General features: G+C 63.7%; 3 protein-coding genes across 3 annotated transcripts in view; 1 reads left to right on the top strand and 2 right to left on the bottom strand.

The window, feature by feature from the left end:
• MNEG_2623 (hypothetical protein) overlaps positions 1-2610 on the bottom strand; it is a gene marked incomplete at both ends in the record, with an annotated part of 3589 nt that extends 979 nt beyond the window's left edge. Inside the window, 4 exons of the mRNA XM_014048899.1 lie at positions 79-338; positions 975-1761; positions 1930-2083; positions 2567-2610. Of these exons, the coding sequence (XP_013904353.1) occupies positions 79-338; positions 975-1761; positions 1930-2083; positions 2567-2610 (1245 nt within the window). The remainder of the gene's footprint in view (positions 1-78; positions 339-974; positions 1762-1929; positions 2084-2566) is intronic.
• A 1458-nt stretch (positions 2611-4068) lies between these two features.
• MNEG_2622 (hypothetical protein) lies at positions 4069-4881 on the top strand (the record flags this gene model as incomplete). Its single annotated transcript, XM_014048898.1, has 1 exon — positions 4069-4881. The coding sequence occupies one exon, from the start codon at positions 4069-4071 to the stop codon at positions 4879-4881; it is 813 nt and encodes a 270-aa protein (XP_013904352.1).
• Positions 4882-13945: 9064 nt separating this feature from the next.
• MNEG_2621 (hypothetical protein) lies at positions 13946-14653 on the bottom strand (the record flags this gene model as incomplete). The annotated part of the gene is made up of 1 exon (XM_014048897.1): positions 13946-14653. The coding sequence occupies one exon, from the start codon at positions 14651-14653 to the stop codon at positions 13946-13948; it is 708 nt and encodes a 235-aa protein (XP_013904351.1).
• Between the last annotated feature and the right edge of the window lie 153 nt (positions 14654-14806).

Below are 14806 nucleotides of genomic sequence, written 5' to 3'. Positions count from 1 at the left end.
GTCCAAGACCAGCTGCTGCAGGTGCTCGTGCCCCTGCAATGCCCTGCACCCGCCCCTCTCGCAGAACCCCTCCGGCACGGCCAGCGCCTGCAGCCGCGGCGCGAGCCGCGCCAGCTGGCCGGCGGCCGCGGCCGCCAGCGGGCGGCCCAGCTCGAGCGCGACCAGCCGCGGCAGCACGCCGTGGCCGCCGCCGGCGATGGCAGAGAGGCTGACGATTAGGCCCCTGACTGAGAGGCTCTGTAGGTTTGGGCACGCGTCGGCGATCGCGTAGAGCTTTGGTGGGTCAAGAAGAAGCTTCTGGGGGATGTGGATGGCGCCACTGGCGTCGTCGAACGAATCTGTGCGTAAAGAGGGGGGGGGATGGAGAGGGGGATGTACGTGAGAGCGATGCGTCCTGTCTGGAAGGGCTTCGCACACGTCTGTGAACGTGCACACACGCAGCGCGTTCACACGCCACTACAGCAGCACAAATCGCTGCGGCCACGCCGCGCGGCTAACGTACCCGCGCACCTCCTCCCCTGCCACGACCCTTCATCGCTGTGTCAACGCCCCACCAGACGCCAAAAGCCATGGCGCTCAAAAAAACAGCATACTATTATCATATGCTGTCGGGTATAGAAAAGCACCCTAAAAGAAAAGCACCTGGTTGAAACGGCTGAACATGCCCTGCTCGACTGCCCTGCCTACGCGGACCCGCGGGCCACGCCGCGCTTCGCACCCTTGTGTGCGGACCTGCCTGCACATGCCCGCATGCGCGCCCTTGTGCGCAGTGCGGACCAGCATACATTCGGGGCGTTTGTGCACGCCTGCTTTGAACGGCGAACAGTGGCCACTTGAATCCCAGTCACACAATGCTGATGCTGCCAAGTCATATCCTGGGAGCCTGGGTGGCTCGAGGAGCGGGCGCCCCTGGACCTTGTAACAATCCTAATCCTAATCCTAAATTCCCCATCCAAGTCGGCCCGCCCCCTCACCTTCCAGCGTGCCCCGCAGCTCCAGCGCAGCCAGCCCCTCCAGCCGCACCCCCCACGCCGTCCTGAACTCGCCCCACGCCGCCGCGCAGGTGTCGCCGTGCAGCCGCAGCTCCCGAAGCCCTGCGCACCCAAGCATAGAGTAGAACAGCCGCCGCTCCGCCCCCAACTGGCTGCCGTCAGGACGCCACCCGCCGGAGCCGTTGCCGCTGTCGCAGCCATCGGCGACGGCGTCCGCCTCGGGGGCGCGCGCGTCGAGGTTTATCAGGGAGGGCAGGCCGCGGCCGAGGAGGGCGGCCTCGAGCCGCGTCAGGCGCGAGAGCGCGGGCAGCGCCGCGGCGAGCGCGGCCACCGGCTCTTCCGAGCCAAACGCCGCGCCCGCGCCGCAGCTGCCCCTGCCGGCGCCGGCCGGCAGCCAGCTGAGGCGCTCCAAGGCGGTCAGGCGCAAGAGGGAGTGCGCCGGCGCGGCCACGGGCGCGGCGCGGCGCGGCACGGACAGGTCGAGGTGTGTCAGGGTGTTTGCGGCGCGCCACAGCTCATGCAGGCCGCAGACTTCGCTGGGGCCGCCGCCGACCCCGCTGCCTGCGACGAGGACAGCCGGCGGGCTGCGGAGCCCGGGGCACGCGCGCGCTAGGCGTGCGGCGAGCCAGCCGGGCAGCGCGGCGTGTGGGGGCGCCGCGGCGGGGGCGGCGGCGGTGCTATCGGGGGCGCTGACAAGGCGGATGCTGGCGACGCGCGACCATGCGCCATCGGGCACAAATGCAAGCTGCTGCGCCAGAGCTCTCAGGTCCTGTGAAGGTGTTGCGCGTGTTTTCGCGTTTGGTGGCGCAGTGGTGCGCGGCAGCCCGAGAGGGGGGGGCGGGGACTTGGAAGAGCAGGAGGCGCCTAGAGCATCCGGCAGGAGCCCCGGACTGGGGGCGGCTGTGTGCGGTGCAGCGCGAGTCTGCTACGGGCTCACCTCTGAGCCGCCGCCACCGAGCTGGGGCTGCTTGAGGGTGGTCAGCGCCAAGCTCCCGGGCGGGCGGTTGGGGGTGGTGTCGGTGTAGATGATGACAGTTGTGGCGGTTGGGAACCGCTCCGCCAGCAGCGGCAGCTGCTCAAAGGGCAGGCCCCTGCACGGCGACCCCGGCGGCCCGGGCTGCGCGAATCTGACGGTGGAGAGCCGCGCGTCGCATATGGCGCGCAGGCGCTGGCAGGCGGCGCGGGCGTCGAGGCGCGCGGCGGGCGGCAGGCTGGAGAGCACACGCACGGCGACGTCGGCGACAGAAAGCAAATCGAGCAGCTGGGTTTCTGGTGTGTCCGGCTGGGGTTTGACTGCAAATCTGGAGTACAGTCGCTCTCTCCAAAGCCACATTGCTCCGGATCCAGCCACTGCTCAACTGCGAATTGGTCGCGATCGTGCGTTGATGTGATATTGAGCATGCGATACGATAAGCATACATACTCATCTCACCCAAATTCAGACAAGCCGGTCCTCTGAGAGCCCTTTGCAGACACCTGCTCGGCAGCGACGGTGCAGGCAGAGGCAGGTCAGTCCACCTGGTGACGCGGAAGTGACTCGGTGAGACGCGCAACAGGGAGAGCAGGATGCTCACAGGACGTCGGTTGCGGTCTGCTGCACTCCAGCGCAGATTTGCATGCCTGCAACAGCCATCAGCCCTTGGGTGCCTGATGCATTGAGGCGTTTGCTCCGCCACCCGGTTTGCTGCTGGGGCCGGTGGTGGTGGTAGTGGTGGTGGTGCCGTCCAGGGTTCATGGTTCATCATACAATGGGGTATGATCATACAAGGGCAGGCGCATAAAGGGTTACGCGCATCAAGACCAAAATGCAGGCCGCACACTGAAGCAGCCAGTGGAGGTATGGGGGTAAGGGTGCTGCTGTAGTGTCAAAGGGGGCGGCGGGGCCCACGCGAGGACGCCCGCGATGAAGGAATGGGTTGAGGGACCTGAACCCTTACATCCATGTACGTGAAAATCTGATGCTGGTTGTGGCAAGCAAAACGGAACACAGATACACTCAGACACACTTGCGATGCAAACATGCGGTGCAAGTGACGAGACGAAGCCGACCCTGGGGCGGGGCCCTGCGGGGCGGTCGGCCGGCCCAAGCGCGGCGACAAAGTGGTTATTACACGCACCAACGCGGCCGCCACAGCTGCGCGTGCGGGGCGGCCGCCGCGGCGACACGGAAGCGCAGAGCCCACCCAAATCGCGGCCACCGGCCATGTGCGCATATGCATGGCGACCCACTACTGCGGGGGCGCCCAGGCCACCCAGAACGCCTGACACACAAACCGGCGCGCCACAGACACACGCTGGCAGATTGACAGAGTCGGAGCATGTGCAGGAGGAAGTACGGGGCACGGAATTGAACAGTGGGGGTACGCTGCAGGGTGTGCTGCGCCCGCTGTGGAGCGGGGCGGCAGGAGGAGCGGCCAAGGGCGGGCCGCCTGGCATCAGCAATGAGCATGCTCGCACACGTGTGGAACAAGGGCGCGCCGGGACAGATGGTGATCCCCCTTGGGTTGAGCTTTACCAGTCGCCGTGCCCGCCGCCGCCTCGCTCGTTGCGCCTATGACGGTCCAGGTACGCAAGTCATGGCCTTTTGACACAGGTGGCTTTCTAAGCATTTTCCCGGCATGACACACAAAGTACCGGATGGCGCACTCCTGAAGCCAGGCGGCCACTTCGTGCCAGCCGTACCAGCATCAGGGGATGGGCAACGCGGCTCCGTGGTGAACGTGCCCGGTGCTTGTGAAGTGCAAGGGGCCACCTGCACACCTGCCACAGCCGTGATTATGAGCCCTGCGGCAGCGATAAACATGTTGTACGTCCTGATTTAGCCCACCCATCCATCACCATCGGGTTTGCCACCAGTGATCGAGGCGGCCAGCGACACGGGTGACTGGCCCGCGCAGGTCGTCTGATGCTGTCGAATTCCAGGCCACACCGTAAAGATTTTGATGGCTGCAGCAGTGGCATCACCAGATGCAGCTGCAGCGCCGGCGGCTGCAGCGACAGCGCCAGCGCGAAACGTGCAGGAGGGGTATGCGGCAGGTCCGACCGTACCATGCTCATTACGCGCGCTACCGTCAGCATGATGATTGTCGGACTGCTGTGGCTGGCGAGGCCTGCGGCCGGCCAGGGCCTGGTGCCTGAGGCCAGAACTGTGGGCGCCACGTCGACGCAGCTTGCAAACCTTGTCAACAGGTTTGCCACTGCACAGAAGAAGGCCGAGCAAATTCGAGAGCGGTTCGAACGCACGAAAGTCCTGGGCATCGGCGGCTGCGGCACCAGCACCGGCCAGACCCTCTGCGCATCCACCAACGACGCCGATGCATCCGCGCTGCTGGCGGCAGCTTCCCCGGCGGAGTACTCCTCACGCGGGCGCCTGCTGGGCGATGCTTATCAGCAGGGCAACTGCAACACATGCGCGGCGGCGGCCGTGGCAGCGGCAGCCGAGGCTGCGGTGGCTGCAGCTCTGATACGCCGAGGCGCACGGCCAGACGATGTGCTCAAGGAGGTGGCGGGCGCCGTGTCGCCACAGGACTTGTATTACAATTGTGGGGCCAAGCAAGGCGAAGTGCGCACGTGCCTAAGCGGTGCAGAGCTTGGCACAATGCTCAGAGAGCTCAAGGCTCGCACGACGCCGCAGGGCGGCGGCCTGCTGACAAGAGCCTGCCTCCCGCTAACCGACGTCTCAGCTCGCGGCGTCGAGGACGCCCCGCCCGACGCTTACTGCGAAGCCGCGTGCAGGGCGCACACGAAAAGCCAGCTCATTTCGCAGGGCGAGTTCACTTGGGCGAAGCTCGGCATCGGCAGCGGCGGCTTGCTGGACATCCAAAAGGCCCTGCGGCGGTCTGGCGCTGTCATAACACGGCTGGACGTCAACATTAAAGACCTCAAGTGAGTGGCAGGTTCATGCACAAGGGGCGAGGCCCCGGTGCGGGGCAAGGGTCGGAAGCTCGCGTGTGGGCCAAAAAGCACAGGCAGCAGGAGTCGGGGCCAGCACAGCAGTGCGGCTGAGGCAGTAGGGCAGCAGCATGCTTGAAGCATCAGGGCAGGTTGGGTCAGCCGGGCGCACCAGCTCAGGGACCACATGCATGCCGCACCATATGGTACCACAAGGCATGCAAGTCTAGAGCAGGGGTGTATGCCTGCTGAGATACCAAACAAATAGCACAAGCACGAAAGCAGGTAGGGCCACGAGTGTTACCTGGAGGTGTGGCTAGCTGCTCATTAGCAGAGCCAGCCAGACGCCTGGCGCTGATCAGATTCCTAAACTATGAAAACATGGACACCGCAGCACAAGCATGCGCGCGAGGGCATGCACGCATACATGTACACACACCACACACACGCACACACACACGTACACACATGCACCTATACACACACAAAAAAAACCATGCATGCTGGCATGCATTCACACACATTCATGCAGGGGTTATTACGTGCAAGTCGACAGCAAGCTTCGCGCCTACACCCCAGTGACTGCTGGCGAGGTTGTACCTCATGCTGTGGTGCTGGTTGGGTGAGCAGGGAGAACGAACTAGCGCACGCACCAGCGTGGAGAGCGTGCCATGTTGGAAGACACCAGCCAGCCTGTGCTTTGCCCAACCAGCTGGCTGCATGCAGCCAGCGTCTGCACGCATATGGCAGGAACTCCTTGCTGTTCGCTCTTGACACAGAGCCCAACCTGCGCGTGTGCTTGCTGCCCGCCCCTAACAACCATCGCCCTGCAGCTACGACAACACAAGGCAGCAATGGCAGCTGCGCAACTCATGGGGCGCAGACTGGGCGGATGCCGGCCACTTCTACGTGCCGTACAATGTCCCCGCCAGCTCTGGGTTTCTTGATCCCTCAAACACATTTGAGCTGACGTGGAAACCCACAGCGGCCACTGTAGCTTTTGACCGCTATCCCATCAACACCCGGCTGCCAAGCGGCTGCTTTACACACGCGGTGCGGCAGCGGATGGACTCACACGATCAGCCGTGGTTGCTATTGCGCGTCCATGCAATGTTTGTCTGCGTGACGTGACACGAACGTACATGCAGACACACTGAACTTGTGCATGGCTGTATACTTGTGCGCAGTTGCCTCATACGTCATTGCATGCACGCACGTGCGCGCGCGCACGCACACACATGCGCTCGCGCGCGCGCACACACACACACACACACACACACACACACACAAACACATACACACACACACACGCGCGCACACACACACGCGCGCGCGCGCACACGCTCTCACACACGTACGGATGCACACGCACAGACCCGCACTGTGCGTGCGTGTGGCCACACACATGCGTGCACAAAGCGTGCTTATGTGCATGCAAGCCCGCCCACACACAGACCTTCACCTGCACACACACTAACGCGTGCACGTGCATGCACGCAGAATTCTCACACACGGCTGTGCGGCGTGCGGGTGCCTGCACGCACAAAAGTCACACGCAATGTGCATGCATGTACGCACACACGCACCGCATGTGTGTGGCACACATGCGATGTGTGTGGCACACACGTCACCGCACTCAAATTCACGTACGCACACGCACATGCCCGCCCACCCGCCCGCCTGCCCACCCGCACGTACACACACGCAAGCCCACGTGCACGACATTCGTTCTCACATACCTTGCATATGTTGCTTGGCAAACTTGCAGGGAAGGCCGGGCGAGTACTTGGCCGACGTGGCAGTTGCAAACGAGATCAGACTTGACGACCTCATTCTGCAAAACAAGGACGTGATCAGCAACATCAGGCTGCCCATCAAGGGACAAAGACTGCGCATTTGCAGGGATGGGAACAATGCCGCCGAGCCTGCCCGCCCAGCAGCAGGTGAGCATCAGTATCAAAGCACGTGATTGTCTTGTGGTTTATACATACACCAGTGTGCCCCGTGCGACGCCTTAGAGAGGGGCCTGTGCTCGATGGTGTGCGTGCGTGTGGTTCATATGTCTGCTGCCATGCATACTGTGAGTGGGAATGGCGGGAAGTGTGATGGTGGGAATGGCAGGAGGTGTGTTTCTGAGTACAGGTGTGCTTGCACCACCCAGTGGCCCACTCCGGGAGTGTGCATGTGACAGTGTGAGCATGTACCCGTCGGGACGCACACATATGTGCTGCGAGCAAGCGCGGCGGCACACGGGCAGGTGAAAGCAGATTGGCGGCTGGTCTGCGGGTGCACTTGCTGGCGTGACCGGCCACCCCGGCTGAATATGCGTTGGGGCGTAACTACTCCTCACAATACCCATGAATGTGGTGGATGCAGCGGGGTGGTTGGTTGCTGCGCCTGTGCAGCTGAGGGGTTGTCTGAGGTCGTGAGAAAGTGGTGGACCTGTTGCGTCGAGTGTTTGCACGCACGCACTTGCACATGTATACATGCACAACCCCAACTGCAGTCGCTTCCTTGCTTGCACACGCAGGGCTAGCCGTGCCAATGCACCGAGGCTGCTTTGACCACATGGGAGTGAAAATGGCCCTTGGCGCAACAAAGCTGGGGGCTGACAAGCGCATGACTGTGCCCTCGTGCGCTGTCCTGGCCGCCACGGCAGGCAAACGCTATGCGGCCATCCAATCTGGCAGTGAGTGCTGGGGCAGCGATGCAGACCAGGCGGGGATCGCAGAAGCAGGCATAAGCTCGGGCACTTGTGATCGTCCTTGCTCAGGCAACGACCTGAGCGGATGCGGCGGCAGCTCAGCCATGGATATTTACCAGCTTGAGACCCCCGATGGCAGTTGCCAAGTCCGAATCAGGCCCATGGTGACGCCGGCAATCCTGAACCTGGGAGAGGTGCAGTTATACAACAAGCGCGGCGTGCAGGTGCCTCCAGCTGCCCTGCAATTCCAGCAGAGCACAGTTTGGCGCGAGTTCGGCACACCGATGGTTGCGCAGTTCTGCAATGACGGGGACGTCAGCGGCAAAAACACCAACATGTGCCATTGCGACGACATCGACCCCAACCCCACTTTGGCCATTGGGTACGACTGCGCCGTGGGCTTGTCTAAGATTGTGGTCATCAACAGGCGCGGCTGGGAGAACAGAATCACCAGGTTCGCAGTCGACGTCATCAATGCGAAAGGTAACATCACTCAGACTATCCCATTCACTGACAGTGCCTCAAGCTACACATTCCCTATAAGTGGTAAGAATGTGTATTTGCTGTGATTTATTGCAGTGGTGTGCGAGGGCGGGCAAAACTGTATGCGTTGGTGGTGCAATCGTTTCACGGTGCTCCACCAGGGTGAACATCATGCATGTTGGCCAGCGGCCAAAGATGTGGTCTTGCTCATTTTTGGCCTGTGCACATCATACATCTATTTCCGCCGTTCCATGCGGACCACTTGCATCCAACTGCAACCGTCATCACCAACTAGGCAAGCCTGCCCGTCCAGCTGCCACCCCAGCAACCCGCCCAGCAGCAGGTGAGCATCAGCGTCTCATATGCAGCATCTGATTGTTCATTGTTTCAAAGAAACACTTGCACACCCGCTGCAACGCTTTGTGCAAGAGGGGCCTGTTGTCCACACTGTGTGTGTGGTCAAGTGTCTGCCATGCAAGTGGGAATGGTGAAGGTGCTTTTTCGTCTACAGCTGGGCTTGCACCACCCAGTGGAGTGTGTACGTGCAAGAGTGTGAGCATGTACCTGTCTGAGCGCACACATAAGGTGCAACCAAGCGGCGCGGCAGCTGGGCAGGCATAAACTGCTATTGTGCCTGCGACTATGAGGGAGTGCTTGAGACAATGAGCAAGTGTGGACCTGTTGATTTGATGGGTGCTCGCACACACCCACGCTCACGAGCATGCGCAACCCCAACTGCAGTCGCTTCCTTGCTTGCACACGCAGGGCTAGCTGTGCCAATGCACCGAGGCTGCTTCGACCACATGGCAGTGAGAAAGGCCCTTGGCGCAACAAAGCTGGGGGCCGACAAGCGCATGACTGTGCCCTCGTGCGCCTTCCTGGCCGCCACGGCAGGCAAACGCTATGCGGCCATCCAATCTGGCAGTGAGTGCTGGGGCAGCGATGCAGACGAGGCGGACATCACAGGAGGAGACATGAGCGCGGGCAACTGTGACCGTCCTTGCTCAGGCAACGGTCTGAGCGGATGCGGTGGCAGCTCAGCCATGGATATTTACCAGCTTGAAACCCCCGATGGCAGTTGCCAAGTCCGAATCAGGCCCAGGGCGATCTCAGCAATCCTGAATCTGGGAGAGGTGCAGTTATATAACAAGCGCGGCGTGCAGGTGCCTCCAGCTGCCCTGCAATTCCAGCAGAGCACAGTTTGGCGCGAGTTCGGCATATCAATGGTTGCGCAGTTCTGCAATGACGGGGACGTCAGCGGCAAAAGCACCAGCATATGCCATTGCGACCAGAACGACCCCAACCCCACATTGGCCATTGGGTACGACTGCGCCGTGGGCTTGTCTAAGATTGTGGTCTTCAATAGGCGCGGCGCGGAGGACAGAATCACCGCGTTCGCAGTCGACGTCATCAATGCGGCAGGCGACATCACTCAGACTATCCCATTCACTGGCATTGCCTCAAGCTACACATTCCCTATAAGTGGTGAGAATGTGCATTCGCCGTGGTGGATCGCAGACGTGTGTAAGGGCGGGCAAAACTTTGTGCGTCGGTGGTGCAGCCTGCTGTCCAGCGCCCCGGCCGGTCAAAAGGGGGGGGGAGGGCGTGCTCATTTCTCATCCAAGTGCATGCATATGCATGAAACTTCTCAGAAGGTTCTGAGTCTGCCGCTTCGTGCGGACCGCTTGGGTCCAGCTGCAACCAACTAATCCAAAGCAAATCGCCTGCGCCGCCAAACGCCAATGCCGCAAACAGGCCGAAGATAATGGAGTTCTGGGCTGCGTCATTGGCAAAGACGGCGGTGTTCAAGGCAAGCAATCCAAAGACACCGGCGGTGTACTAGCAGCTGTGCGACACGGCACGTGCATGGGGTATACCTGCAAATTCACGTGTACCGCCCAAGCCTCCACGTGCACGTGTCCGCGGGCGTTTGCGTGTGCTGCTTGACTCATCGCCCTGCTGGCCCCGCCTTCTCTAGGCGCCGCTCTCAAGCGCAATTCCATTGCTGCCAATTTTTCAACCGACCATCCCTGCCCCTCAGGGGCGAGGCTTGTTTCCACCCAATGCATAGAGCTGCCGAATCAAGTCACGCATATACAGCCGCGTTGCGTCCCCCTTGCTGCAACCTATAAGGAGCAATTCTGACCCGAGTGAGCCGTGCGGCGTCGCCGCCGCGCGCCGGCCCCATGATATGATATCCCGCCGCTGCGTGGGCTGCCGCACTGATTAGTTCATGAACCAGCCTGCCAGAGTCTGCTTGGCCTGCACGATAGCTTCCTTGCGTGGCGCGTGTCGAGAGACTTTTGAGATGACGCGCCGACTGAGCGTCACGGAGAGGTCGCCGAGTCAGTACTTCATTCCTGCGGCGTGACCGTTGATGATACTACTGGGGTTGTTACAATACCCGCGGTTGCCCCGCTTCTGGAGCCATCTATCGAATCTCATAGGGTTGCACTTCAAGCCATCAACCGTTTGTCGGTGTGATTCGCGAGGCCCCTGTCCACGATTCTCGAAGGGATGAGTCACACCTTCGGCCGGCGCGCACATGCCTTGTAATCACACTTGCCACAGCCCAGCGCACGACGCACATGCGTTGCATCTGTCTAGCACTGCAGAGTATGCAAGTTTGCTGTTTGGTTGAAAACAGGCGGGCCTTGGAGACATACACACACACTCGCAAGCGCACCCTTGCATGTAACACGCTCTTCACATCATCCCATCTCGTCTTTGACCGTTTTTTTCAAGGCAACCGAGCAGTAGCAGCTCAGCCCCGCCAACCCCCGTCAACCCCAGCACCAATGGGTGGTTCGGGCCACCTGCTGCGGGACCCTTCCAGGGCCGCAGAGCTAGCCAAGCCAGTAGGCATGGAGCTGTCGTTTCCCGCTGGTTCCCGTTCTTCTCTGCCTACCTGGCAACCCTGCGTCGCTTAGCCGCCAAAAACACAACTCCAAGTGGCGGCCATGGGAACCTTCCATAACCAGGAGCAGGCTGCCTAGTCCTCGCCCAGCCAGCTGCCGTTGGTTTCAAAGCAACGCTGGTGAGGGGTCACGCAGCGACAGCACAGGGCGGCTCCGGCTCACTTCTTGATGCGAGCAACAGCCATCAGTCCCTGGGTGCCTGATGCATTGAGGCTGTTCATCCAGCAGCCAAGTGGTGGTTTCTGCTGCTGCTGGTGGTGATGGCGTGACGCACGGCATGGCGAAGCTCGTCTGTGGGCAGGGCATTCCTGATACAAGAGCTCTCTTGCAAGAGTGCACACCTCCCTTCTCCCCCTTCATCTTGAGGTGGAGTATGATTACAAAAGGGTACTCACATCAAAGGATACTCGCATCAAGACCAAAATGCAGGCCGCACACTTGAGCGGCCGGGGAAGGTATGGGGTTGAGGGCTGCGGCTGTGGTGTCGAAGGGGACGGCGGGGGCCCAAACAAGGGCGCGCCATGAAAAGGGGATTGGGTTGAGGGACCTCACCCCTTACACCCAAGAACGCGACGATTTGGTGCTTGCCGCGGCAAGCATGACGAAACACAAATACACTCGCACACACTTGTGACGCGAACACGCGGTGCGGGTGACGAGGCCAGGCCAACCCCCGGGGCGGGGCCCTGCGGGGCGGCAAGCCGCGCCAAGCGCACCTCGAAAAGTGGTAAGCACACGCACCGACGCAGCTGCCACAGCTGCGCGTGCGGGGCCGCCGCCGCGGCAACACAAAGCGCAGAGCCCACCCAAACTGCGGCCACCACCAGACTGGGCAGGGCCGCTGGTTCGCAGAAAGCTTGTGCGCATGGTGATACCCGTCGGGGCCCCCCTTTGACATTGGACAAATACGGTGTGACGCCCCCCGCCCTCCCTGTGAGGGCCCGGCCGCCCACATGTCACATTATCACCCGTCGAAAGCACGAGCCGAGGTCAACCAAGACGTGTGTGAGGCGCGCCACAACCGCCCCGCCCGCGCGCGCACGCCGGGGCCTGCAGGGAGCCCAAGCCTGCGCGCGCGCCGGGGCGGCCCAAAAAGTGGCGCGCGGGGGGCGCGGCGCCTCCCGAGCGTTTCGTGGGTGCAGGGGAGACACTTTGAAAAAGCGTGAGAGACTCGATCGCACATCCCAGTGCAACTCCGCCGCCGCCGAAAGCTATGATACATCATGAGTAGGGAAACACTGCCGCCGTCGCAGCGAGGCGGGACGCGATTTCGGAAGCGGAGCCGGGGCCGCGTTTTGCCGTGAGGCGGCGCGGCGGCATCGGCAGCCGCGGCGCTCGCCGAGCGGCGCAACGCGGCCCTCGAGCCCTGCACCGCCGCGCGACGCGAGCATGGGCGCCGGGGGTCGGCGCCCACGCCGTGGATGCGGGGGCGTCCAGGCGCGTCTGTCGCGTTTTGCTGCTGACTTGTGCGCGCGTTTTGATTGAGAGCCGCGGGCGCCCCTGCGCCGCGGCAGGCGCAGGGGCGCCCTGAAACCTGCCTGCCACGCGGCGGCCAGGCGCCGCGGCGCCCCGCCACCGCGCGTGCATACGTACACAGAGCGTTGAGCTGACTGACCGGGAAGAAAAAGCACGGCAACGTTTCCAACTCCGGAGAGCGCAGTATGAGAGGGTTCGGGCGTGACTGCCTCGCTGCGCAGAGCGCCGCCAGTCATGAGGGCGGGCGGGCGCCGCGCGCCGCATGCCAAGCCGGCCAGCGCTGGGCAGGGAGCCGCGGCGCGCGGCGAGAAGGGCGTGCCTGTGCGCACCAAGGGCTGTGGCTGAGCGCGTGCGCGCGCTTGGGGCGAGGGGCCGCAAGGCGCGCGCACACGCGCCGTGGCGGCCGTGTGCGCATATGCATGGCGACCCACTGCGGCAGCGCCCAGGCCACCCACGGCCGCCCGTCACACAAACAGCCGCGACACAGACACACACACGCTGGCAGAAGAACTGAGTCGAAACATGTGCATGAGGAAGTAGGGGGCATGAAAATGAACAGTGGGGGTGCGATGCAGGGTGTGCGGTGCCCGCTGTGGAGCAGGCACCGCAGGAGAGCGGCAAAGGGCGGGCCGCCTGGCCGCAGCAATGGGCGTGCTCGTGCGCACTTGAAACAAGCGCGCCCTGGTTGGATAGGGATCCCGATCGGTTGAGCTTTTCCAAACGCGGCGGCCGCCGCCGCCTTGACGCGCCCACGAGAGGCAAGCCAGCTGGTAGCGCGGCGCGCGCCGCCGTGGAGCCTGCCGCGGCCCGGGACCAGGTCAAAATCTGCCCGGGTGAAAAGCTGCCGGCCCCGCCGCAGGCGCCGCATGCCCGGCAGACGCGTGTAAACGCGCGAAGCGCGGCCGCGCGGGACGCACAGCTGCGCGCCCCACGTGTGGCATGCGCATGACCGTTGAGGGCGCCGCGGCCGGCCCGACGCGCAGTAGGCTGCGGCAGCCGCGGCAGATGACAGCGCCAAATGACAGCGGCGCGCAGGGCACGGCGGCTGGCCCCCGGCTGAAGGCTCGGTTTGGAGAGAGCCGGGGGTCGGTAAGGCGCACGGGTCGAAAGGTGTGTGCGAGAGCAGTGGACTAGTTTGCGACAGACGGGGTGATTTGCGGCGCGGGGCGCTGCAGCTGCCGCGGGAGCATGCTCGCCCAAGCCAGCAGGCGGCCGCTGCCGCGCCGCCGCCGCCGCAGTGTTGCTGCAGCACCACTGGCCGTCCGCACTGTTGACACAGGTATGTATATATTTTGATGTAGGAACGTGTATGTTTTGTGGGGCTGAGGGGACCGACCGCGCTTGAGACGTCGAAACCAGGCAACAAAGTCGTTCTTCAAGAGTGCCGCCCCCGGGCGCGTCCCTCGCGCGTGTGGGGGCCAAGGGCCCGCGGCCCCGCAGGCGCCCGCGGCAGTGCCGCGGGCCCGCGGCTGCGGGCCGCGTCACAGCAGCAGCTGCCCGCCGTTGTCAAGGACAAAGTCGTCCTCAAGCAGCTCGTCAATCAGTTTGCCCATGTAACCCAGGTACGCCGCCTCGTCAAAACCGCCAGCGCCGCCAGCGCCGACGCCGGCCAGCGCCGCCGCCGCGCCGTGCATCTTCTCGAGCGGCGAGCGCCCGAGCGCCTGCCGCGACGCGATGCCCGCGATCTGGCTCGGGGTCAGCCCGGCCGCAGCGGCCTTCTGCAGCAGCATGGTGCAGACGCGCAGCACGCGCAGGCACTCGGGGCGCAGCACGAGGCCGTGCGCGGCGAGCGTCGCGGCGTCGCGCTCCGCGTCGAGCGACGCGATGTACGCGCGCGCCGCGTCGTCAAACGGCCGCTCCGCCTGCGGCCACCACTGCCACTCGAAGCTGAGGTCCTCGAAGCGGTCGGGCAGGCAGCAGCCGTGGTCAATCGGCACGAGCTCCCAGGCCCCGCCAGCGCCGCGGCGCGCGAGGATGTTGCCGCCGTTGCGGTCGGTGTTCCCGAGGCGCAGATCGAGGATCGCGATCTTGTGAACCTCGGACGCCGGGAAGTCGCTGACGCCGCGCTCCTCGCAGTCCGAGTCGGCGGCCACAAACTGCTGCAGCGACCCGACCTTTGCGCGCGGCGCGGCGGCCGGTGCGTCGGCGGCGCCGGCGGCGGCGCCGCTGCCAACCTCCAGCTGCACCATCGCCGTGGCAGGGACGCCCGCGAAGTGGCCGTGATCGAGGACGTACGCCGCGACCTCGCGCACCGCGCCCTCCCCCGGCCGCAGCCCGCGCCGCAGGCCCTCGCCCGGCGCCGCCGCCGCGTCGCCCGGCCACGCGGGCGCGCCGCCGACGAG

The sequence above is a fragment of the Monoraphidium neglectum genome (genome assembly GCF_000611645.1).
Source record: "Monoraphidium neglectum strain SAG 48.87 unplaced genomic scaffold scaffold00302, whole genome shotgun sequence".
Classification (NCBI taxonomy): Eukaryota; Viridiplantae; Chlorophyta; class Chlorophyceae; order Sphaeropleales; family Selenastraceae; genus Monoraphidium; species Monoraphidium neglectum.
The sequence above is the reverse complement of the archived record's forward strand: the minus strand, read 5'-3'. Positions and strand labels throughout refer to the sequence as shown.